We start from the raw sequence: 27264 nt of genomic DNA, 5'->3' as shown, positions 1-27264 counted from the left end.
AAAATCTATATGTCTGACTATGGTGCTTCCAAGAGAAAATCAAATGGGATTTAATAAAACCATGGAAAAATCTGGCCTGCCTTAGGTAAAAAGCCATAAGCATGAAGTGACTGCAGAAAGCAAATGGCATAAATTCCTAAATTACAGTACAGTACCCTTTTAGGAATAGTAAGATGAATAAATTCACCACCATGCAGATTCCTTATTTCATTTGTATCATTATCATGAAACCTTTGGCATCAAAGGCCGATGCAATATTTAATAGCTCTCTTTTGAAATATGTAATACATATTTTTCAAGATCTTACTGGTATTCATACCCACAAAAGAAAAATGTACTAAAATTAAACACAAAAAATGTACTTCTTACCACTGCACAAACACCTTTCAGTAAAGCTTTAATTTTGACATTGTCCTGTGAAAAATAAATAAGTTATTAGGAAATATATATTATACATACATACTGTACATACATACACAAATAGATATACATATATTATATACACAAACAGTATATACTGCATTTGACAGACACCATAAACTCCAAGTTTACCAGAAGAAGATTAGCTATAGATAAATCCATCCAGGTATGTGCATTTTTTCCCCATATCTGGGTGGATTTAAAATAAATAAAGAAGATTTTATGCAGATGACATATCTTGTCGACCTTTTTATGGAAGATTATTTTACAGGGCATGTGGCTGTGGTCTGAGCACAGCTATTGTCAATTTCACAAGTTTGCAAGGCAATAGGGTGGCACCATTACACATTCATTTTATAAATAAAATCCAAGGCCAGATTTTATTGTTGTCTGAGACTCACTCCCCATCCCATTGTCAATGATTTCACCAGACAGGAAGTGAGGGAAAATCTACACAAAGCAAGGGGGAAGCTTCTTCAACCCTTTCTAGTCGGCTGGAGCTGGCCCTTCAAAAGTTTGTAACACTGGTGGTTAGTAGTTTAGAGTAATAACCGGTAACTACAACAAACCGATCTGGGCAAAAGAGGTGAATAGGCAGCCATCACCTAATTTAACATGGAAATCTTCCCCCTACTGAAGTTTCAGTGCTGGGTGGGTAAACACAATGACTCTGAACGAGTGGTTTGTATATAATATAGGTACTTTGCTTTTTTTCAGCATTTTTTGGTATCAGGCAATGCATGGGAAGTGCTTGTCAATTTCTGCAGGCCAATTTTAGGAAACCTAGAGCTGGTTACACACTAGTAAAAGCTTGTTTTTTTTATTTTTTTTATTTATTTTTTTTAGAGCAATCATTTGATTTTCTAATCCTTAGTGAGGTCAAATTGATGTATATTGTTAAGTGCAGTGATGAGAAAATTCAAAGAAACAGGATGGAATTTTTTTTTCACACAAACAATTTTGAAACTGTGTTTGTGGATTTCATTCCATAAAGTCCATTTGTTCCAAAATCAAATGTTAAAAGCAAATTACATTTCAAACTACTTTAGAGCGACATTTGTCAAGCCATCAAATGTACTGAGATTTTCTGTCCAGATTTTTATACACATTTTCATTCAAAAATCTTCTAGGTGTAGCTAACTTTAGTTAAAAGCAGGAAAAAGAAAGATACTATATAAAACAATATTTTAGTAACACCATACCAGAACTCTGCCACGTAGGAATCTCTTCAATATATTAGCAATGTCACCCTGAAAAAAAAACATTATTTTCACAATACTATTTGTAAATTCAAATTGCATTGTTTACATTTTTACATTACAGTATATTCCTCAAAAATGTTTTTTGCTTTTTTTCCATTGCTCTCAGATATATTTTACTAAGGTTTGCATGTCTGAGGACTTTGTAGGGAGAACTCATAAGTGGTCACATACAGCTATAAAAAATACACAGATGAAAACCTTTTTCTTCCATGAAGTGATGTGAGTACAATTGTTTGTCTTCTCTTTTAGACAAATTTACCTTCTGATGAATACTTTAACAGTCTTTGAAAATAAAAGTTGTGGTAAGCTGAGGGAGAGCTGACTTTTAATAATGAGGCACTTGTAGGCACAGTGTTTAGGATCTTGGAAAATTGTATGGCCTATGATTACTGAGCGCCATTGGTGGATCCATAGAGGGGTGGTCGGACCAAGCTTCTAGGCTCCTAAGGGGCCAATAACCACTCTATTGTTCGCAACTGTCTGCTAAATTATGGAAAGTCAGTAAAAGTTGAAATCTAGGACAACAAAAATGTATCCTTGCAGTGAACCTACCCTCTGCACTGCAAGGATTAAATACTTGTTTAGTCTAATTGTGGAGGCATTAAGTGTAATACTTACCTTATTTCTGGCTCAGTTAGTCTATGCAGCTGCCACTCTACGGTGCTCATAGCCACGCTCACATGCTCGTCTCCTCTGTGTACAATGCAGGGTTTATAGCCCCGCACTGTAAATGATGATGCTGGGGGAGGGGCCCACAGCTTTGAGTAGAAGAGACTGGTGCTGGAGCCTACCAGACTGAAGAAATGGGGTAAGTAATTCACCTTATCCTTGTGCCCCTAGACTAAATGAGTACTTAACCCTTCAGTGTGGGGACCCATACTGCAGGGTTAGATTTTGTCTGGGGGCTGGTTCAAACTAGGAATTGCAATGAATGCAATGCATGCTCCTGTGTGATTCACACGCAGTTCATTGCAGTGCGATTTCAGCCCATTCATTTTCAAAGGGCTGAAATCGCACTAAAATGCACTGTAACTGGATTGCATTGTACTGTACTCTGGTACCATGCAAACCGGTGGAAGCAAATGCACTGCATTTGTGACCCGTGTTTGGGGTGTCGTTAACTAAGCATTGACACGCAACTGCAGTGTGTTTTGGTGTGAACAGGGCCTAATTCCGGAAATTCAGCTATAATGTTAATATTTGTTTTTTGTTTGAATAGAGTCGGGAGGATTGGTACCCCTGCCGGGTTGGCAGTTGTATAATGTCACTATTTACACCTCAACCAGTCAGAGGAAGCCTCGTAATCCTTGCTAAAAATACAAGGCTTCTTTTGAATGGCAGAGTAGCAGTCGGCCCTACCAGGGCCATATTTAATATTGTTTGGACCCTGGGCAAAAATTTTCTTGGGCCCCCCCTCCCATGCAGTTTACTCTCCACCTGCTCTGGGACTTACAATAAATAGCAGCTAGACTCAAAATCAGTTTACTGAATCGGATCAGGCATCTATTGCGATTGGTTGCCAGAGGTTACAGTGTATCATTACTGCTCATTGACTGGTTGCTAGAGGTTACAACACACATTACAGCTCACTGGTTAGTTGCTAGAGGTTACAGCAAATGATTTCTGCTTGTTGATTGGTTGCTAGAGATTACTGTGGATATGACCTCAGGGGGAAATTATATACATATCAATGTCACTGGCTGCGGCTATTTACATTTGAATGTCGCTGCTATTTACATATGAATGCAGGTAATTTACTTGTAAACATAGGGTCTGCAGGTGAGTCATCTGTACACAACAATAGAGCAGAGCTGGGCACCATTAATAGCAGCAATTCACACTGAGATATTGGGATACAGCACAGGACTAAAACCTCAAGGGGCGAGGGAATTTAAACCAGGATAGTTGGCAAGTATGAGGCAGCTGCTTTGGGCCCCACAACAATGACAGGGCCCAGGGCAGCTGCCCTTTTTGCCCTGCCTTAAAAACAGCCTTGGGCCCGACTCTCTTAAATTCACCCATAACGATGTGTCGCTTACGTTACTTTGTAGCTAATACTACTACAGTCCATTACAGCACACACAGCGGCTGCCACATAGTTTGTTTGGTTCAGCTTAGCCCAAATTAACTATTAAAAACAAAAACAAAAATTAACCTGGATTTCCACTAAGTTATTTTTCAGGCTGAACAAAAAGAACTAACAGACTCCATACTATCCACATCATACAGAGAAGATGGATACATCTCCCACTGTGCCACTGTGCCTATTGTGCCTGTTGTATTTTGACAATCTTTATCTACAGGAGTATCTATGACCACAATTTATAAAGAGGGGAAAGGCTTCTGACTGTTCTCTGCTTAAAATCCCTCATCCACCTAGGTGACTTTTATTTTCCTCTTACGGTGTACTGCTGGAGCACGATGATTTTGTTTGCTGCAATGATTCACAAAATGCCAGGTCCTGAGTAAGGTGATCTATGAACAATTTACATAAAAACAAGTCCTTGCCTTTTCTGTGGTACTGTAAGACACATCACCACTGTTTTGAGATTTGAGCTATTGCTATATATTTTTACATTTTTATTTATATCTTATTAATTTTTTGTTCCCTATCATGTGATCACATGCAGGCCAGAGAGACTTAATTGATAAAATAAGTCTTCCACCTGCAGTTTTCATTTATTGATATTGTATTCATCTGTTATAATTACCGTATTTAAATTATAATAGTATTCAATTGTAAAAATATATATATATATATATATTTTTTTTTCATTTTGTACATTGTCACCCTATGATAAAAAAAAAACAGAGCATGTTTTTTTATTATAACAGCATACCAAAGACATGTATTATAAGTCCCTAAAATCTAATTATAACATATTAAGTAGGCAAATTATTCATATAGTTATTGTCAAGTTGACCAATGCATGTTTTTATGTGGTTGAACTGGATGGACTTTTTTTGTCTTTTTTCAACCTGACTAACTATGTAACTATGTTAATGTTGCTAAATTTGGGGATGGGCATCTAGGTATAATTGACCCCTGGTCTTGGTAAGGTTAAAGTGAAGCTGTGGGGATTTGGAGCGCAATTATAGTGCATGCAATTCTTCTTTAGGTTATTTAGTAGCTAGGAAGAACTAAATCTGTTTTTACTATTACTGACTGTTTATGTTAAGAATACTATAACCACATAACCCCAAAGAACTAAACAGACAAATTATGAGACAGATTTGTTAGTTTCATAGTTTAAATCAAAAATGTCCTCCCTGATGTTTAAATGTAGTACTGCATTTACTGTATATAAATCATGTCCATGACACTTCTTAAAGAAAACCTATTACAAGACCTGAATTTTAGCAGACCCTCTAGATCCAAGGTCTTCAATCCCCAGGCAGCTAACCAGTGCTGGTCCATGGTCTGCTGTGTGCTAGGCTGTGAGGGGTGGGCAGCAGGTGAGCAAACAAGCACAACCTATACTTCCAACATCCAACCAACAAAGGGCGCCTGCTTCCCTTTTTCCCGCAACACTTTCTGGCTGGAAAAATAATTCACAGTGACTGCAGTCACCATCATAACACCAGGCACAGCGCCCGACTGCCTCGCCTACTGCACCTAGACCAATGCAGCTTAACAGATACTCTCGCTCACACTGCCAGAATTCTAGTGAGTTCACATCATGTATAACTGTTCTCTGTCTAAGATTTGCTCCCCCCCCCCCCCCAGTGACAGGCTGCACCCTCAACGATATTAGCTCACTAGTTTATATTTAATGATCTCTATGCTCCTATAAACTGATTACTGATTATAGAAACATTCACTGTGGGAATTAGCAAATAGCTTATGTGTACGTAAGCGCTGTACAATATAAGCACATTTCACTAATATAAAGAGCCATATAGTCACTATTATAAAAATTGTGCCAGTTTCGGGGACACAGGAGTGGCATAGAAAAAGGTAGAGTGATCTTCATGCATGATAAGATTTTTACAGGAAACGTATGCTGGGAAGTGTTGGATTGAGCAGTTAGGGTTTGTTTTAATCTTGAGTATTCTCTCTGTTGTGGATAGTTTTCCACCTTCCTAAGCTACCCCCTTTGCCCTATAAAAATACTCTGTACTTTCAGTTATGTAATCCTTTCCCTTTCCTCCCATAATTCAGTGCTTGATGCCTGAATGGCAAATCAGAAGGCACTAGCAATGTCTCATGGATGCACAATGAAGGTCCTTAGCCCAGGTAAGTTCAAACACAGGCTGGCACTTGTGGGTAGGTGTACATTAGTTTGACCACTGCTAAATGGCTCTTTTCCAAGTATAGTATGGCAAAGGAAAGCTGTTATTAGGTGTTAGCACCCCTTTTAGAAAAAATACCTCTTTTAGTGCTGTAATTGGCAGGGTTAGTACCCATATAAATGCCAGTGGTAATTGGAGTCCTAGTTGAAAAGGGCATGGGAGTGAGATATCCCAGGGCTACTCAGATCTAGTCTCCTGCAGAATTTATCTAAAGGGCCTTTTGCTGGGCTTAAAATCCCAGGCAAGTTTGAAAAGACCACAGGAGACCTGGATTGAATCCTCTTATGCGAGCAGTGATGGAAGCCTGGGAATGAGTGTGCCATCTGGGAGTGTGCCCAGCTGAGCCATAAAAAGGACAAGGAGAGAGAGACTGGTATACTAGAGGTGGCACCTTAATCTCCTGGACCCTCATCTGTGGGTCCTGTGATGAGGTGATGGAAATGAATGCTGTGGAATTAGTATACATGGGAAGTAGTCCCAAATATGTGGTGCTCCCAAGGAGAGGAATGGAGATGTAGCTGAAGATGGCATAAAGATATGTGCTTGCGTTCTGCAGTAAATATCCACATCATGGAATTCTCATAGTATGTCAAATGTCAGATGTCATGGAAATCTTTGTGAAGTTACAGTAAAGTGTGGAAAGTGCATTTTCTGTGAGGACATTTCTCAAATATTAAAGCATCAGTCTAGGGAAGTCATGAGTGGGCCTAAGGCCTAGAGTTTGACGCAATATGGTGGAAGGTAGTCCAACTACAGGTGGGTAGCTGTACTATCCAAGTAGAAGTGGGGAGTACAGTTTGGTGCAAATACCTCCCCAATCATAGCTCCCCCTTACACACTGAGCTTACACAGGAGTTTTTACTCCCAAGGAGAGGAATGGAGGTGAATAAGGTGGTGGCGGAAAAAGTAAGTAATTACAACAAAAGGGATGGAAGATAAATTACACAATTACAATGTTAACTTTACCTCAGATCGGGTTGATGTACTAGAGACAAATAGGCTGTTCACTTTGCAAAGGAAGTTAGTTGCACTTCCAAGGGCATTTTCCCCAAAGCTTAGTAAATGCAGTGTAATTGTACTTGCAAAGAATACCCAATCATATGAAAGGAAATTAACAAAAATAGCAATTTTGCTTGCACTTGATTGGATGAAGGAGGACAGTCGACTCTAGTGAATGGTTTAGTTGCCTTTAGTTAATCCTCCCCTCCTAACTATTGACCCAGATGTTTGTCTTTTTCTTTGCTATAGGGCCATATCAGATGAGCAATCATGTGCTGGTGATAATGTGCTTGTGACAGGTTCACTAAATAGCCACTTCCTTTTTCCTATGGGTTCTTTCCATCACTGGCTTGACCAGTGAGAAGTCTATTCCATTAGGGAAAGTGGTTCCCCTGCCTGGGTGATAATGCTGCTGGTCAGCAGTAAATTTTCCCTGCTGACATCACCCTAATGAATGGCAGAACATTGAAAAACTGACAGAGAATATTTAAATAATTATTTGATTAAAGGAGAAGTTTGAAGTTGCTAAAAACAAACACCCATACTCACCTCCATGCTGCAGTAGGGGTCTGATGCTGCAGCTGTCCCCCCTCTGGCTCTATACCTGAAAACTGGGTGTTCTTGGTCTGCTCAGAGTGGAGAGAAGTGAGTGCTCTCTGCTCAGACCTTCCAGTGCTTACTGGAGTGCTGTACTATGGAGGGGGTGGCAGTGTCTGCCTCCGACCTTCAGCAGCTTGCTGAGAGGCTGAGCCAGCTGCTGATCAGGCATCTGGGTGGATCCCAATAATATGGCCGGGATCCTTCCAGAGCCTGGAGCGGCTCTGTGATGTCAGCAGACAGTGGGCTTTAGCTTACTGTCTGCTGAATCTGGGTCACAGATGAACAAATGTAAGTGAACTCCTGAGACCCTTTGATACCTTTGGCCATACTTTTCTTTTAAAAATACATTTTCCTAAGACAGCTTCATAATACAATCTTGTGAAAAGAATAACTATATATAATATACCAAAATATACCAAAATGTACTTAATGTACTAAAAACTTACATATCACAACTGTGGAGTAAAATAAAATGTTTCAAATTTTATTAGTAACTTGTTTAGATATAAATAAATCTTACCAGATCCTTATCAGGAATACAAAAATCCTCAATCTTAAAAAAAGAACAAATACTTTAGTTAGTAGAAATAATTTTTTATATCTAATCACAATAGGGGATATACAGAATAAACTTTTGTATACAACAAATAGCTACCACCTTTTCCTCATGTTTACCAATAATTAAATCTATGCATTTTGTGTACAGTTATAGGTACTGAGATTAATAGAAACTACTGGAAATGTGGTCCAGTAGCCCATGAATTTCTAGTTGGCATCAAAGTGCAAACCTTTGCATGCATAGTCTTCAGATGTTGAAGGAAACCTGTGCTGAGGGATATTTAGGACTCTCAATGCTGATCCATTTGTGCTACTTGCCCAAATGTATCTAGCTCCAATACACAGAACAAGCATCAATTGTCTAAATTCAAAACTAAAACAGATCTGTTTTGCATACTTGTTCAAAGTGAGTGATAAAAATTGAAGTTAAATGAACTGCCTGACAGCCAGGTAACTAGCATTGTCATATGGAGGGCATAGTCAGTCTATGCTTTCAGCATAGGTTGTCTAGCAGGACTTAACACACTTACCGTATATTTGTATGTATGCAGAAGGTTCAGGACCTGATCTAAAGCATGTTGGGCTGGGCTGGGCTGTACCCCCCCAGAGTTCAGCTGCACTCCACAGGACCAGTAAGTCAGTTTTAGGAAGCAGAGAGGCCAGGGGCATTGTGGCCCATACACACTCACACATGTCTGTGCACTAAATGGCAGTGCAGTGCAACTGAATGATTTTGTAAGTACAATCCTGACTTGACCACTTAAGATTTGTCCATACGGCTGACCTCCCGACATGTGCAAGCTTACTCATAGTTGTACTGTCCTGATGTCACCGGCGTCTGCTTTATTGGCACATGGGATAAGATTTTCACGTCTAGGAAAATTATTTGATGTGATATATTGTTTTACTTTAAGTCATTAAACAGTTCAAGACTATATAAGATATTATCCTATACTGAAAGTGCATGGAACACTTTTAAAGTGTTGACAGCAGTTTAATGAACAAAAATTACATGGGGTGACATGTCATTTCTGGATTGCACAAGAGTTTTTTGGCGAGGGGCACTCTAATGTGATGGGGGCTGACTGTGATGTGATGGGGGTCTCTGATGTGATCCAGGCTGACTACCCAGAAGTAAAGTCAGACGTCACTTCCAGGTCATGATGGTACAGAAGCTTGCCGAGTAGGGATGAGCCGAACACCCCCCGGTTCGGTTCGCACCAGAACTTTCGAACGGACCCCAAATTCGAACGAACTTTAGAACCCCATTGAAGTCTATGGGACTCGAACATTCGAAATCAAAAGTGCTAATTTTAACGGCTAATATGCAAGATACTGTCCTAAAAAGGGTTTGGGGGCCTGGCTCCTGCCCCAGGGGACATGGGTCAATGCCTAAAATGTTTTTAAAAATGGGCGTTTTGGCGGGAGCACTGATTTTAATGACGATTAAAGTGAAAAAAAAAAGTGAAATATTCCTTTAAATATGGTGCCTGGGGGGTGTCTGTAGTATGCCTGTGAAGTGCCACGTGTTTCCTGTGTTTAGAACAGTCCCTGCACAAAATGACATTAAACTGAAATAACACCATTTAAAACTGCTTGCGGTTTTAATGTTATATCTGGTTCCTGCAATATGGTTGAAAATCATTGAGAAAAATGGCATGGGTAGCCCTCCCTGCCCATTACCAGCCTATTGGGTCTTGTATGCATATTAAGGGGAACCCTGTACCCATATTAAAAAAAGGAAATGCGTGTGGCCCCCAGGCCCTATATACTCAGAACAGCAGTATACAGGCGGTGCAAACAAGACAGGGACTGTGTAGGTTTGTTGTGTTCAGTTGAATCTGTTTGTAATTTTCAACTGGTACATTTTTAAAGTGTAGCTCCAGTCAAAAAAACTATTTTTAAGCTTTTTGGAAAACATAGGGAAGGGTTATCACCCCTGTATAATTTGTTTTGTCGTCCATCTTTTTTCATCTCACTTGCTGTTGTCTCCTTCCGTTTGCAAGTAGGAGATGTTTGTAAATTGGATGTTTGAAAGTAGGGGCCTGCCCTATATGCTCTGCAGAAATGGCGGAACAAGGTGTTGGTTTTGCCACAACATTGTAAGCCCTCAAAGTGACTCTTGGTGGGCGCTGGAGCGCCCTGCTGTGAACGATTATATCAAGAATTGTAATTACATGCCATTGTTGAACAGTGGTAGAAAAATTGACCTTTGGTGGTTGTGGTGCTGGTGCCACAACACTATAAGTCCTCACCGTTACTCTGGGTGGGCACAAGAAGGGGCCCTCCTGTGAAATATTATATCAAGAATTGTAATTACATGTCCCTGTTAAACAGGGGCAGAAAAATTTGGCCTTAGGCACTGCTGCTGGTGCCACCACACTGCAACCTCTTCCATATACTCTAGTTTTATTGCAGGAATTAGCCCTGCTGCAAAGCATTGCATCAAAAATTGTACTTAAAAGCCCCTGTTAAACAGGGGCAGAAAAATTGGGCCTTAGGCACTGGTGCTGGTGCCACCACACTGCAACCTCTGCCATATACTCTAGTTTTATTGCAGGAATTAGCCCTGCTGCAAAGCATTGCATCAAAAATTGTAATTAAACGCCCCTGTTAAACAGGGGCAGAAAAATTGGGCCTTAGGCACTGGTGCCGGTGCCACCACACTGCAACCTCTCCCATATACTCTTGTTTGATTGCAGGAATTAGCCCTGCTGCAAAGCATTGCATCAAAAATTGTACTTAAACGCCCCTGTTAAACAGGGGCAGAAAAATTGGGCTGATGGCATCAACCAGAACCAGAAATGTTCTTCCAACATATCAGCGGAGGAGGAAGAGGATAGACAATCAACATAACAGGACAGTCACTCAGCATCAGCATAGGCAGTCTTGAAGGGATGTGATATTTCAAAAAAAATTATTCTGCTACATCAGCTTCAGGTGCTTGGTAGCTGTGGGTGATCCAAGACTGATTCATCTTGATGAAGGTCAGTCGATCAACTGATTCGGTGGACAGGCGCACCCTGTGATCAGGAACAAAGCCACCAGCAGCACTGAAGGTGCGTTCCGAAAGAACGCTGGATGCAGGACAGGCCAGTAGCTCAATTGCATACTGTGCAAGCTCTGGCCAGTGATCCATCCTCAAGACCCAGTAAGCCAGAGGATTTTCGGTGGGAAAGGTGTCCAAGTCTGACCTTGCCCCTAGGTATTCCTGCACCATGTAAATCAGACGCTGGCGATGGGTGCTGGAACCGATCATACCTTGGGGCTGCGGACTAAAAAATTGTCTAAAAGCATCAGTCAGACGGCCACCTTCTCCACCGCTCCTTCTGACCGATGCCTCAGCAACACGTTGTCCAGGACCAGGAGTTTGTAACCTCCCAGTCTCTGGGAACGCGTTGCACAGACCTTTCTGCAAGGCCTCCCGGAGATGTCTCATCCTCTGCTCCCTCTGCGATGGCAAGATAAGGTCGGCAACCTTACCCTTGTACCGTGGATCAAGGAGAGTGGCCAGCCAGTAATGGTCCCTCTCCTTGATCCGAAGAATATGAGGATCCTTCCGCAGGCTTTGCAGGATCAGGGAGGCCATGCAGCGTAGGTTAGCTGAGGCATTCGGTCCGGAGTCCTCTGGGTCACTAAGGACAACATGATCCGCAGCTACCTCCTCCCAGCCACGTACAAGTCCACGTGTTTCTTGGGACTGTAAATCATCCCTACAAGACTGCTGCTGCTGCTGCTGATGCTGATGCTGAGTGCCAGCCTCCACCTCCATGCTGACACAATCATCCTCCTCCTCCTCTTCCTCCTCCTCATCCTCTTCCTGTGTGATGGGTGGCACAGCAGGAACACTGTCTGGATAAAGGGGGCCTTGAGAGGCAAGGAAGTCCTCCTCTTCCTGCCTCTGTTCTGCCTCAAGTGCCCTGTCCATTATTCCACGCAGCGTATGCTCCAAGAGGTGGACAAGAGGTACAGTGTCACTGATGCATGCACTGTCACTGCTCACCATCCTTGTGGCCTCCTCAAACAGGACAGTGCATGCATCCCTGATCATGCCCCACTGGCGTGGTGAGAAAAAACCGAGCTCCCCTGACCCTGTCCTGGTGCCGTAGTCGCACAGGTACTCATTGATGGCCCTCTCTGCTGCGTGTGCAGCCGCTGCAGCATGGCCAATGTTGAGTTCCATCTGGTGGGCATGTCACATATAAGGCGGTTCTTGGGCAGGTTCAACTCCTTTTGGAGCTCAGCCAGCCGAGCACAGGCATTAAATGATCGGCGGAAATGCACACAGACTTTCCTGGCCTGCTTCAGGACATCCTGTAAGCCGGGGTACCTGCCCAAGAACCGCTGCACCACCAGGTTAAGGACGTGAGCTACACAGGGCACATGGGTCAGTTGTTCCTGTCGGAGGGCGGAGAGGAGGTTGGTGCCATTGTCGCAAACCACCATTCCTGGCTTAAGCTGGCGTGGCGTCAACCACCTCTCGGCCTGCCCCTGCAGAGCTGACAAAACATCCGCCCCAGTGTGGCTCCTGTCCCCCAAACAAACCAGCGCAAGCACGGCATGGCATAGTTTTGCCTGCGTACTTGCGTAGCCCCTGGAACGCCTACGGAGCACCGCTGGTTCTGAGGACAGAGCACTGGAAGAGGCCATGGAGGAAGAAGAAGAGGAGGGGGTGGAGGAGAGAGGTGTGTCACAACCAATAGTAGCATTTTGGAGGCGTGGTGGCGGAACAACCTCCAACACTACTGCACCTTGTCCTGCATCCTTCCCAGCTGCCAGAAGAGTGACCCAATGGGCCGTGAAAGACAGGTAACATCCCTGTCCATGCCTGCTGGACCATGAGTCAGCGGTAATATGCACCTTACCGCTGACCGCCCTGTCCAGCGAGGCAAGGACATTGCCTTCCACATGCCGGTAGAGAGCCGGAATCGCCTTCCGTGAGAAAAAGTGGCGTTTGGGGACCTGCCACTGAGGAACTGCACATTGTACAAACTCACGGAAGGGGGCCGAGTCTACCAACTGAAAAGGCAGCAGTTGAAGTGCTAGCAATTTAGCCAAACTAGCATTCAACCGCTGGGCATGTGGATGGCTGGGAGTGAACTTCTTTCGCCGGTCCAGCAGCTGGGGCAGGGACATTTGTCTGCTATAATCGGACGTGGGTGTACCGCTAGCAGAGTTCCCGGAAGCACTTGGCTGTGACACACCTAATTCTACACCTTCATTCCTCTCAGAGCAGGTTTCAGAGAGGACTGAAGGTCTAGTGGGGTTGGAGATGCCAGCTGATGAGGAGCAAGGAGAGGTCCGCTTTGTTCTTTGGTGTGGGTCTTTGAGGTACGCTTGCCAACGAGCTGCATGGCAGGTCAACATATGTCTGGTCAAGCATGTGGTGCCCAAGCGGCTGATGTTTTGGCCACGTGAGATACGCTTGAGACATATGTTGCAAATAGCAGCGGTGCGATCTGATGAACTCGTTTCAAAAAAGGCCCACACCAAAGAACTTTTAGAATAACGCGCAGAGGCAGCGCTCTGCACAGGCGGAGCTCTGCGGTGTGATTCAGTCGGTGTGCTGCCCCTAAGCTGGCCCCCGGAGGGCATCCTGCCTCGTTGGACATGTGCCTCCTCCTCCTCCTCCTCTCTCCTTCCAGGCACCTACGTGGAGTCAGTGCCCTCATCATCCCCTCCCTCTTCATCGCTGTAGCAAACCTGGCAGTATGCTGCAGCTTGTGGAACATGACTGCCAGATTGCTGTCCTTCTTGAGCATCCCCTCTCTCTGCGCTCACGCTACTGCCTTCCTCTAGCTGAGTGTCATCATCAGAGCCCACAAAACACTGGGCATCCTCCTGGAGCATGTACCCAACACTGTGCTCAAAGAGTTCAGGAGACTCCTCAGGAGGACGTGGTGGGTCTAGGGAAGGAGTCACTGATGATGACATTGAGAGGAGGGAAGACGATGCATTGGCAGCTGCTTTGCTAGTACCCTGAGACTGGGTGAGAGAGGATGAGGAGGATGAAGAGGGCTTGGTCATCCACTCTACCAAGTCGTTGGCATGTTGCGGTTCAACATGTCCAGCTGCCGAAAAGAAGGACAAGCGTGTCCCATGGCCACGTGCTGATGACAATGCACCGCGTCCACGACCAGCACTGTTGTCTCTAGACACAGAGCCTGCTTGCCCTCTTTTATCAGCTCGCGCCTGTCTCCCTCTCCTTGCTGGCCTTCCAGACATGGTAATGGCCTGAAGGGAGTTGGGTAAAAAAGCAGTTGGGTAGTGTATATTGTGCTAGAGGCACACAACACCCACTAACTCCTGCAGATGCCTTTATTATAGAACACCAGAGATAAAGGGGTATATACAGATGTATACTGTGCTGTGCTCCTAACACTACTGACTGCAAGCTCTATTATAAAAGATAGATCACTAGCTATATAGGTGAGGTGAATATAGCGGTGTATACTGCGGTCAGGGCATGCAGACAACAACCACTACACAACAGCAAGATCGAAAATCGTCCGAAAACGATCGGTGTGTACTGTGTTGAAGGTACACAGAACACCCACTAACTCCTGCAGATGCCTTTATTATAGAACACCAGAGATAAAGGGGTATATACAGATGTATACTGTGCTGTGCTGGAAGCACACACAACTTCCAATAACTCCTGCAGATGGCAAGTAGGCTCAAATAGAGAACAGCTATGTAGGTGGATATAGCGGTATGTACTGGGTACAGAGCACGCAGACAGCACGCACTATCTCCTAACACTACTGACTGCAAGCTCTATTATAAAAGATAGATCACTAGCTATATAGGTGAGGTGAATATAGCGGTGTATACTGCGGTCAGGGCACGCAGACAATAACCACTACACAACAGCAAGATCGAAAATCGGCCGAAAACTATCGGTGTGTACTGTGTTGAAGGTACACAGAACACCCACTGCTTCAGACGCCAACACACTACACAAGGCCGCCGCCTGGCGGCCTTATATAGTGTGGGGCGTGCACTACACAGCCTGAGCTATGATTGGCCACAGGCATCCTGCCTGTGGCCAATCATGGCTCTCCTCGCTGCTGGCGCTGCGATTGGCCAAGCATGCGGGGTCACAGTGCATGCTTGGCCAATCATGAGCCAGCAATGCACTGCGCCATCGCAGTGCATTGTGGGCCGTGAGCGCCACACGAATTTGGCGCGAACGGACCAAAATGTTCGGACTTCGCCGAACGGACGAACAGCCAATGTTCGAGTCGAACGTATGTTCGACTCGAACACGAAGCTCATCCCTATTGCCGAGTGAACAGGGAATAAAGGTTCCAAACATCTCTAACACTGTGACAGACTGTCAGTAACTCACACACAGCCAGCACCAGCGGGGAACCTGGAGAGTAGAGATGGGCTCGAGCGTGTTTGAAACCCCACATCCCCGATCCCGCCAGGAAGGCGACACTGCACAGGCTAATCACAGGCAGTGAGACATTTCCCGATCTGTGCAGCTGTGAATCGGGAAATGTCTCCCTTCCTGGAGAGGATAAAACAAAGGTGTTTTTTGCAGTATACCCCCTGGTCTTTTTTTACTGCACCCCCAGATCAGACATTTTTTTTTGCCCATTATACTTACCTAGGTGGATGCAGCATCTGTTCCCCGGCGCCTCTGTACTAAGAATCAAGTGATCAAACACAGCAGATGACTCGGTTCTCTCAGCTCCCCAAGCAGAGAATTTCTGCCTGTCAGTCAGCAGCTCTCCACTTTGCCCCCCCCCCCACGCTCACTGGAGTACTGAGCTCCAGAGGGGGCGGAGCAGCTGGCTCCGTCTCTCAGTGGCTTGCTATCAGGGGCTATGAGTCCTGGCACCTGGCAGATCCAGACTTTATTGCAGTAATGAGGCGGTGCCTGGACTGATTCCAGTGACATCAGCAGACTTAAGTCCGCTCTCTGCTGGAAATGGGTCTGCGCCCCAAGCCCTCCCTTTTTCGAAGCCTATTAGAGCCTCTGGCTCTAATCACATGCTTCAAAGCCCCCCCATTGGAATCCATGCGTCCGGTGCCCTGCATGTAGATCAGGGGACGGACGCATAGATAGAGGGGGTGATGCCCATGTGCCCCTAATTTACGGGTCGCCACTGGAGAGACTATCCAATCCTGAAACAAAAAGTTTATAGTGTAGCACACTTCAGCCCTGGAAGATTTTCCCCCCTTCCTGACCAGAGCACTTTTTACAAGTTGGCACTGCGTCGCTTTAACTGACAATTGCACGGTCGTGCTATACTGTGCCCAGACAAAATGTGCATCCTTTTTTCCCCCACAAATAGAACTTTCTTTTGGTGGTAGTTGATCACCTCTGTGGTTTTTATTTTTTGCGCTATGAACCAAAAAGAGCAACGTTTTTGAAAAAAAACAACAATATTTTTTACTTTTTGCTATAATAAATATCCCCAAAAATGTTTTTAAAAAACAAATTTCTTAATCAGTTTAGGCCAATGTATATTCTTCTACATATTTTTGGTAAAAATAAATAAATCGCAATAAGCATATATTGATTGGTTTGCGCAAAAGTTATATCGTTTGAAAACTATGGGAAAGATTTACACATTTTGATCCATTTATGGGACCATTGACATTTACACAGCGATCAGTGCTATAAAAATGCAATGGTTACTGTGTAAATGTCACCGGTAGGGAAGGGGTTAAACTAGGGGGCAATCAAGGGGTTAAATGTGTGTTCCCTCAGTGTGTTCTAACTGTATGGAGATAGGACTGACTGGGGGAGGAGACCTATTGTTGTCCCTACTTAGTAGGGACAAATGATAGGTCTCCTCTCCCCTGACACCTCTTAAAGGGGACGACGTACCCGTATGGGGTTTTGTGCAGCCATGCCATTCGACGGCAGTATGTCTGCGTGAGCCGGTCGGCAAGCGGTTAATAAAAAAACATACAAATGCCATGTGTTTAAGCGTATATATATGTGAAATCTCATCTAAACATAAATTGTGCAGCATTATGAGTGAGACTACCCAAAACTATTCCCTTTTTCAACTTTTCAATTTGCATGTGGAAAAAAATCACACAACATATATATATATATATACACATATGTATACACATAAACCTATGATATTTGTATGTTTTTAATTATAACACATGTTGCTATAAATAAAGATAACTGGAGAAAGTGTTGGGGGGGGGGTGAGAAATAGAGAGAGAAAGGGGGAAAGAGAGGTACAGAGAATGAGAGATATATAGAGAGAAATGCAAATAGAGAGTCATAGGTATAGAAAGAAGAAATATTTTTGATATACAGTATATATATATATATATAATTTATTTATTTTATATATATATATATATATATAGAGAGAGAGAGAGAGAGAGAGAGAGAGAGAGAGAGACATGTATAGTGGGACTTTCCAGTATTTCTTAAAGAGGGAGTCCTGTGAATTTTTTTTTTTTAAAGTCAGCAGCTACAAATACTGTGGCTGTTGACTTAGGCTCGGTTCACACAGGGGCGGCACGACTTGCAGCGCGACTCACAGACGCGACCTGCACACGACTTCAGCGGCGACTTGCAAAACGACTTCTGTATAGAAGTCAATGCAAGTTGCCTGAAGTCGCCCCAAAAGTAGTACAGGAACCTTTTTTCTAAGTCGGAGCGACTTGAGTCGCTCCTATTAGAACGGTTCCATAGTACAGAACGGAGCGTGACTTGTCAGGCGGCTAAGTCGCCTGGACAAGTCGCCCCTGTGTGAGCCGAGCCTTACTTACTCCCTTACCTGTCCCAGGGTCCAGCGATGTCAGCACCTGAGGCCCAACCATCCCTCGGTCCTCGGATGCTGCCATCGTCATCTTGCGGCTTCATTTCCTGGTTCCCTACTGCACATGAGCGAGTCACGCAGCACAATGAGAGTGGTCCGCGATGTCTCTAGGACCCGTGTGTGTCCCAGCAGACAGTGTGGTGGGACAGGAAGAGGCGTAGACTCCCGCGGGAGTGCCCCTCCCCCTGAAAGGTGCCAACTGTGACACCGGGGGGGGGGGGGGGTTGCGAAAAGTAGAGGTTCAATTTTTGTGTGAACCTCCGCTTTAAATTTCATGCAACTCCCCGTTTTTATTCTTATTATAATGGAGAGCTTTGTGAGGCACAATATCTGCGTCTCCTCAGGTTCTCCTCCCCAGTAACAGCCGTGTGGAGCTCACAGGGGAAGGAGAAAGCTGAGCAGAATGAAATGCTAGTGCATGTGCCCGCCCCTCCTATACAGGCACAGAAGCAATGATTCATGGGACAATCCCAGATGGCTTTGCCAGAAGGAAGTAGGACCAGAAGGGAAGCTTTCGGGGCATTTTTTAAATGACTCACAAAAATGTGATATGCAGAACTCAGGGGTGAGTGATTTTTACAAGAAAATAAAATGCACATTAAGATTGTCATCAATGTTAGGCATGATTTTTGAAGGAATTCAATTTTTAATGCTGAAGGTGAACTAAGAAAGCCACAGCCAGCGATTACATTATGGATGTCAGGCACGCCCCCTGCTGATCCAGAACTCTCCAATCAGCAGGAAGCATGAGCTTTGTGCTTGCAGAGCTATAGGTGTGAATTAGTAGGGGGCGTGTCAGACCTCTGCATGGCTTACCCATAGAGAGCGAGGGTCTCACTCTGCAACTGCTGAAAACAAACTATAAGAAAATACACACATTTTATTTTGCACTGACATTCGCAAACATCTCACAAACAGATTCACAGACTCAGAACGGAAATCATAAACAAAAGATGAAATATGAAAGTACTAATCATCGTGCCGGTCTTACCAAAGTGTCAATGAGGGTATCCAGATCCTGCATAAAAAGCAAACAATGTTATCGGTTGTACAGAGAATCATAATGAATTATTACTGAATGTATTGCAGTGTTTTTAAAGGAAGCGTGATCACAAATATATGACTGAACATTATAGAGATAATAAATAAATCACACTGAGCCCTTTCATTTGATTGGTATCTGCTATTGGTTGCAGGATATTGATCAGCTTTCTTGAACAGGCTAGTAATTAAAGGACATTTCTGGGACAATTAGGGCTGTTTGTCACTGAAGAAAATTCATGGGGAAAGATCTACTGTTTTGCATAAAGATGTACAATTAACCACTTAAGGACCAGGCCTATTTTTCAGACTCAGTGTTTACAAGTTAAAATCATTTTTTTTTTTGCTAGAAAATTACTTAGAACCCCCAAACATTATATATATGTATTTTTTTCAGACACCCTAGAGAATAAAATGGTGGTCATTGCAAAACTTGCTGTCACACCATATTTGCGCAGCAGTCATGCAAGCGCACTTTTTTTTGGAAAAAATTTATTTTTTGAATTAAAAAATAAGACATCTGTAAAGTTAGCCTCATTTCTTTCAATATTGTGAAAGATAATGTTACGCTGAGTAAATTGATACCCATCATGTCACGCTTCAAAATTGTGCCCGTTAGTGGAATGGCGACAAAGCTTTACCCTTAAAAATCTCCATAGGTTGTGATTCTACATATGACAATTTGTGCCAAGCAGCTAGTATTGGTGGGCCTATATCTCTCCCCCCCCCCCCGGCTGATACGAACATTCTTTATGATGTTATGCAGATAGCTATGGGCTGCCATACTCAGGAGATCTTTCTGTTCGGGGATTTTAATCTGGTACCTGAGGAGGGGGTGGATAGGCTGCACCCGGGGACTCGCACCTCCTCTGACTTGCATAACTGAGCCAACACATTCGCACTGACTGACGTATGGCGACATTACCATCCATATGTTCAAGAATACACTTGTCACTCGGCCTCACACAGGGCCCTTTCATGAATAGACCTGGTGTACGCTTCCCCTGGTGCCCTTTGCTGGACAAAAGAGGTTTGACATTTACCACGGGGAGTTTCCAATCATGCCCCTCTCAGTCTTGCGGTGTCCCTAGTTAGAACTCCAGGCCTGAGATTGTGGCGACTGTCCGGATTCTGGGCGACGGATGGTAGGCTGCAGGAACCCATGACTGAAGCTATATGCCGGTACTGGACAGACAATGGAGACCCAGCCACATCATCAACCCTATGGGATACCTTAAGGCTTGGATAAGGGGGGACTATATATCCCATATTTCCAACATTCAGAGGGAGGCAGCCCGGTCGCTGCAGGCATGAGAGGAGGAGGCTGGTGTGTGCGAGGCGGCCTATATTGTGGTCCCAAATGACTCTAATTACCTGACTTGGCAGAGGACACTGAGATAGCTTTCTCTATTTAACATTGAACAAACCAAAAAGTCCATGCTGCACTCTAAACAGAGAATATTTGAGTATGGCAATTAAAATTGGAGGCTTCTGGCTTGGTTGGCGAGGGGAGAGTCTGCATCCACTCACGTAGCTGGGATTCGTGATCCCCATGGAGAATTATTGTCGTCTCCTGCGGATATCAACTCTAGGTTTTACGAATTCTATAGGGAAGTCTATGTGTCCAGAACTGGTTTGCCCCCTCGGATCTGCAGGAATATCTGGGGAGGATACCCTTCCCCGAGTTGTCAGAAGCTCACAGGGATATTCTGGATGGGGAAATCACTTTGGAGGAGGTGCAGGCTGCAGTTGGGGCTCTCCAGGGGGGTAAGACTCCGGGAGTGGACGGGCTACCCATCGAATTCTATTCGCAGCACATGGGACTTCTTTCCGTGAAACTTACATCTCTGTGCTCTGTGCTGGCGACAGCGGGGGCGCTTCCCGAGTCTATGGAGGAGGCTGTTATTGTTCTCATCCCCAAACCCGGCAAGGACCCCAAGGAATGTTCCTCGTACAGACCCATCTCCCTGCTTAATGTGGACGCAAAAATCTTACCTAAATCTACCTCAATCCATGTAGACCAGACTGGCTTTATGCCGGGCAAGGGCATGGATATAAATATACAACGTCTTTTTCTCAATCTATCAATAACCCATGATAATGCGGGCTCCAGGGTGATAGCTTCTCTCGACACCGAGAAAGCGTTTGACTCTGTGGAATGGGAGTACCTTTGGGGAGTGCTACAACATTTTGGCTTTGGCCCTAGTTTTTTACACTAGTTGCGGCTGCTTTATCGAGCACCTAGGGCCAGGGTACATACGAATGATGGGATCTCTGACTTGTTCCCACTCCACAGAGGCACTCACCAGGGGTGTCCCTTGTCCCCTGGTCTCTTCGCCTTGGCGCTGGAGCCCTTTAGCGATTTTAGTGAGGGAGTCCCCAGTGGTTCTGGGGTTGTTAATGGGCAAATTAGAGGAAAACATCTCATTGTATGCAGATGATGCCCTGCTCTATCTGAATGATGCCGGGCCTTCGCTGGTGGCTGCCCTGGAGATTTTTGATTGGCTTGGAACCTTATCTGGGATCTGTATCAACTGGTCAAAATCAACCCTCTTTTCCCTGGACAATAGGGACCCTACTGCAATTAATTCCACGCCTTTGGAGTGGGTATCCACCTTTAAATGCCTGGGGGTCATAGTGTCTAGGGACGCTGCCCAGTACTACAACCTTAATATTCTTCCCCTACTCCATTTCACTAAGGATAGGTTCTGATCTTGGTCCGGACTCCCATTGAATTTATTGGGTCATGTTAGTATTATTAAGATGATGATACTCCCCAAATTCATGTCTTCAGGAATAGTCCGGTCTGGGTCCTGGCGACCTTCTTTCGTGAAGTGGACAGCTGTATTCTTTCATTCCTGTGGAATGGTTCAGTGCCCCGGCTGGCGAAGTCTATGCTGCATCTCCCTGCACTACTGGGCCGCAATGTTAGTTACGGCTTACTGGTGGTTTGAGGGGAGGTGCTGGAATTCCGCGGTGTGTGTGGAGGCGGCTCGGGGGGGGGGGGTTCTTTGCAGGCACTCCAAAATCTGGTATATAGAGGGGCTAGGGCCTATGCGGAATTACTCGCGCCGACAAAGGCTACACTAAAGATGTGGGTGGTGGCTCGACGCAGGTTTTCGCAAACCAAACGCTAGTCACCAGTTCAGCCCCTTTGGGGCAACCCTAATCTGCCTCACTTCGACACAGTCCCAGACCCTCAGGTATGGGCAAGGTTCCGGGTGTAAAAGCTTAGTGACATCATGCCCGCAGGTAATTTGTTGTCATTCGCTCAACTGGCCAGAAAATTTGGCCTCCCGGGTTGGATGTATTTTCGATACATCCAGCTGTGCCATGCTGCTAGGGCCCAGTTTCTGGTACCCCCGCTTCTCCAGCTAGACCCGGTGGAGGAACTCCTGTCCTGTAATGATTTACAGAAGTCCCTCTCTGTCCTATACGGTATCCTGCTGCCCAGGGGCCTTCTCAGAATGGCTAGGTTGTGGGAGGAGTGGAAGAGGGATATCCTGGCACTCGACAGGGAGGACTGGAAGGACTGCCTGGAGCAGGGTCCTAGTGGGTTGGTCCTACTGGGCCCCTCCCACAGCTGTTTTCTGCACAGGCTATGTACATCACAGTGATTATGTCACTGCAGCTTCTGCAGGGTATTATCTGGGTTTGCAAAGACATTTCTGACTAATTAAAGGGATTGATTGTTTAATAAAACTTTTTGTGCCCAGAGTTACACCTTCTCTATTTATAGAAAATAACTTTTCAGCTGGATGTACTCTTGAAATTAATGAAAACAAGCATTGCTGTGGACAAAAGAGAATGTTTAAATAACTTCACTCTCTCAGTCAACGTTGACTATTTTTAATTCACAATGCTGCTAGCATTAGTAAATAGATAGGAAACAATCCTTGTTTTAAACTTTTTTTACATTTCTTTAGTTACTTCCTGGATTCCAGTCCTAGGTAAATGATGTCATAAATCCCAGGAGTCTTCAGGAGGGGAGGAGGGTCTTTCGTAGCTAAACACACCCTCCTGCCTGCATGTTTTTCAAAGTGATGTCTCAGCAAATAAAGCATGGAGACATTGATAGATGGGTGAGTTTGTCTTAAATATTAAAAATGAACTAAATAGCATACAGTATTTGGTTTGTGGTGTAGTTTCACTTTAAATACATATTTTTAATTATACCTGTATTCTTACATTTCAAATATGTTTATTATTATTGTTTATTATTATGAAACAAAAACGAATGACATTTATGTATATTAATGAACAATACCTCGCATTTGACAACAGCCAAGATGCCTTTGTTTTTTTTTAGGAGGCGTTGAGTTAGTTCCTGCAATGAAAGATAAAATTATTGAAATCAGCAGAACTCCCAATGCAAATGTACAATTTTTTTTTTAAGAAATAAAATATGCGCCATGGGGTAAAAAAGGTGGTACCTTCATCAGATTCAAAGACCTGAAAGCCCCGCAATCTGGTGCCCCTCTATACAGAATGGTCATTTCAAGTTAAAAAGTTGGAGTCTGGCTGCAGCCACATTTGAACAGAGGTTTATATTAGAAAACAATTTATACTTCATGGATAATGTCAATTAAACATGAGCTATAAAGGAACAGACCTTTTTTTACCACCTCAATACAGGGCACTTTCACCCCCCCCCCCCCCCTCCCTTTCCTGCCTAGGCTATTTTTTATTTTTCAGCGCTGTCACACTTTGAATGACAATCATGCAGTCATGCAGCACCGTACCAATATTACATTTTTATCCTTTTCTTTACACACATAGAGCTTTCTTTTGGTGGTATGTAACCACTGCTGTGTTTTTTTATTTTTTACAAAAAAAAAGACTGAATATTTTGTAAATAAGTAATTTTTCTCCTTCACTGATATATGCTGATGAGGCTGCACTGATGGGCATTGATAGGCTGCTCTAATGGACACTGATGAGGTGGCACTTATGGGCACTGGTGAGGCGGCACTGAAGGGCACTGATTAGGTGGCACTGATAAAGAGGCACTAATATGTCACACTGATGGACACTAATAGGTTGCACCGATGAGCACTGATAGGTGGCAATGGTGGGCACTGACAAATGGCACTGATAGGCAGCACCGATAGGCAGAACTGATGGGCAGCACTGATGGGTGGCACTGATGGGCATTGATGGGCAGCACTGATGGACACTGATGGGCAGCACTGATGGACACTGATGGGCAGCACTGACTGGGATCACTAATGGGCACTGATTGATGGCACTGGTGGCCACTGATTGCTGGCACTGGTGGTGCGTTAGTATAATCAGGGCACTGATGGTCAGTGCCCTGATTACATGTTTTGTGGTCCCCTGTGAGGAGATGCCACTGATTGGCTCGCCTTGCCACACACTATGCCAGTGTGAGGCGAGGAGAGCCCATTACCAGCACTTCCTGTACTTACATGTGACCGGTGTTCTGGCAGATAGTGTCCTGCCATCATATAGTGTCCGCCCCGTACTGCGCATGCGCAGTACGGGGCAGAAGAAGCTTTGGAAAATCCCCGAAGATGAACGGCGCCTGTGCCGTGAGTGGAGGTGGTAGCCCCACCATCCAAGTGGACATAGGGTTGGGAAAATTAGAGGGCCCCTTGCGGGCTCGGCCTCGCTGTGCTTGGCTCTTTTATATTCCAACTCTATGTCCACTTGGATGGTGGGGATAAAACCTGGACTTACGGCGCAGGCGCCGTTCATCCTCGGCTATTTTCGGAATCTGTGTGTGCTGTGTACTGCGCATGCGCAGTACACAGCGGACACTATCCGATGGGGGACCACATATGATAGGACACCGGCTGTGATTGAACACAGCCGATCACATAGTTAAAGAGCCGCGTCAGTTGCTCTTTACAGAGATCAGGGTCGCGGCGTGTCCTAGAAACAAGGTGTGATTGATGCGCTGCGTGCCCATCGATGCGCTGCGTCATTTGACGATGGGGCGGGCGGCGGGTGGCAACTGGTTAAAGAGGACCTTACAGTAAACTGCAAGGCCAATTTACACTGTTCCTTCTCCCCGACTGCTGTTGTCCCATATAATATCAGCGCAGCTATGTGGAGCTCTTCCTGCAGAGCCTTAGCATTTGTGAATGAATGTACTATAACTCCTGTCGCCACTCTGGCAGACGGACTTGCTGTTCTTAATGAACTACAAGTGCTATAAACAGCAGACTTGTAATCCATTGACACTTCCTCCAGCTCTCCTGACAGCCCATACAGAGGTATGGACAAAGAGCTGGAAGAAGTATTTGCAGTAACCTGCCATTACACCCACAAATCACTGATTGCAGGTGCAATGGTTTGCAGGCTCCAATACAAAAAATGATGAATGCACATTTTTTTTCCTGCAAAAGATTTTGCATTTATTTATTTCTTTCTTTCAAAGGTAAACCTTGGCTTTAAATCCTATATACTAGCTCTAAGGTAGCCAATTATCTGTAAAAACTCACAGATACTGATAGCAGCCAATTAAACAGTTTTTATATGCTTCAATTGGAATTTGAATTGCTGCATTCATTAGGCAAACAAAAAACATTAATAAATTAAAAATGTATGCATACCCCAATAATCTTTGCTACACAGGCAGTCTGTAAAATAAAGTAGTGTTAGTAAGGGATAGAAATCATTATTAAAGTCTAAGTCAACCTTCAGTTTAAATTGGATAAATACAATTCAGATGCATGAACGCATAAGGTATGCAAGTCAGTTTTGTTTCTTTAAAAATCAGCCACAGCCTGAGGAGAAAATCCTGTCATGCCAGAGTGGGACCCTTGCTCTCTGTTGGTAGGCAGTGCAGAGGTCTGACATGCCTCCTGCTAAGTCAGAGCCAGCACTCTCCAATCAGCAGGAAGTAGGAGCTCTGCTGATTGTCAGACCTCTGCAATGAGACCACTGCTTCTCCACAGAGAGCAAGGGTCCCCCTATCAGCTGATAGTAGGGGATGAAATTTTCTGCTTCAAGCTGTGCCGCCTGCTTTAGAATGAAAATGAATATTGTATTGATGCACTTAGCTTGTATTTAGCTGATTTAAACTGGTTTAATTGGGCTTTATATGCTGATAAAGGAATCAAAACATGAATACTATAAAAAAAGTTATTTTCCTAAAAATGGTCTGTAGCTATTGCAACAATGTTATATTTATTTTTGTTAGTCCACTTATGTTAAGAAGAGTATTTCATACCTGTGAGTTTCAAGGCTTCAGATTTGATATCACCTGTAATTCCCACTCTTGACAGCCCATGCAGGGCATCAGGAAAATGTAATATATGGCCACTTTATAGAGAAGCCCCTGTGATTTGAAAAACTGCAGCCACCAGAAGGCTTCTTCTCTCACTTATGGAGCATTACATTTACAGATCAAATAGAGCGCACCGCTGACTTAGTGGAGCATGGCCAACATGTTTTCCTAAATACTTCCTTAAAGCAGTTCAAACATTTCCTCTACTACTATTCTGCACAGTGTCAGGACAAGGCCCTCTGGTAAGGTGAGTATCCTAAAGTGTGCCCCTGACAAGCTGAGACAGGTTGAGCCTGCACATCCACACGTGCGGTTACTAGCACAATATGGCACAGTAGTGCCATTTACTTGCAGTGGAGCACCGCTGATTACATGGGCAGAGCCGTACTCTCCCAGTATAATCTGCATGGATGGGCTGCAATTATTTACAGCTAGGTCCTGCACAGAACAGGAGACAGCTGGGAAATGCAGAGGCAGGGAAGGGTCCTTCCCCAGCAGGGCACCCAAGTTGAGTTCTTCTTATGTCTCTGCCTTGGCCCCAACCCTGAATCTGGAGCCAGACAGCTCTGCAGTTGCCAATTCTTAAACAGAAACTGAAATTATTGATAGTAAAACAATTAACCTAGAGATGACAATTTTAGAAAATGGAAATGCTAGTCTAGGTAACATATTGATGTTTAGATGTTTCCAATTCAGCTTTAAATATTCCAAGTAGTGTACACAAAAATTACAACAATATACAACAAGCAATGACTGATCTGAAAAGGGTATTATATTTAAATTGAATCGGTTGTTTAAACTTCTACATTTATGAATTTCAGTTATTAAAATGGAACATTAGCCTAAAAAAAATTATAAACAGGCAGGATTTTTAATGCAGAAAAGACATGCAATGGCTCTTCATTCCATTACCTGCCTGTACGCATGCACATGCTGAGATGACAGCAATGCTGAGATGACTGAACTTCTGTGCATGCGCAGGAGTTACAACCTCTCAGTCAATGCAAACAGCCGGAGATCGATACCCAGA

The 27264-nt window shown here is 44.3% G+C and overlaps 1 protein-coding gene across 3 annotated transcripts in view; it reads right to left on the bottom strand.

Moving 5' to 3' along the window:
• The window catches only part of LOC143928156 (uncharacterized), a 298275-nt gene that overhangs the window by 8346 nt on the left and 262665 nt on the right, over positions 1-27264 (bottom strand). For all 3 annotated transcript variants that reach the window (XM_077452844.1, XM_077452845.1, XM_077452847.1), the window contains 6 exons: positions 25558-25584; positions 23247-23306; positions 18930-18956; positions 8095-8127; positions 1623-1670; positions 370-414 (listed from right to left, as the gene is read on the bottom strand). In XM_077452844.1, coding sequence (XP_077308970.1) covers positions 370-414; positions 1623-1670; positions 8095-8127; positions 18930-18956; positions 23247-23306; positions 25558-25584 — 240 coding nt within the window. The remainder of the gene's footprint in view (positions 1-369; positions 415-1622; positions 1671-8094; positions 8128-18929; positions 18957-23246; positions 23307-25557; positions 25585-27264) is intronic.

This window comes from Lithobates pipiens, unplaced genomic scaffold, assembly GCF_037356315.1.
Source record: "Lithobates pipiens isolate NorthernLeopardFrog02 unplaced genomic scaffold, aLitPip1_a1.2 Scaffold_23, whole genome shotgun sequence".
Lineage (NCBI taxonomy): Eukaryota > Metazoa > Chordata > Amphibia > Anura > Ranidae > Lithobates > Lithobates pipiens.
Note: the sequence above shows the minus strand (reverse complement) of the source record. Positions and strands in the feature narration are given on the sequence as shown.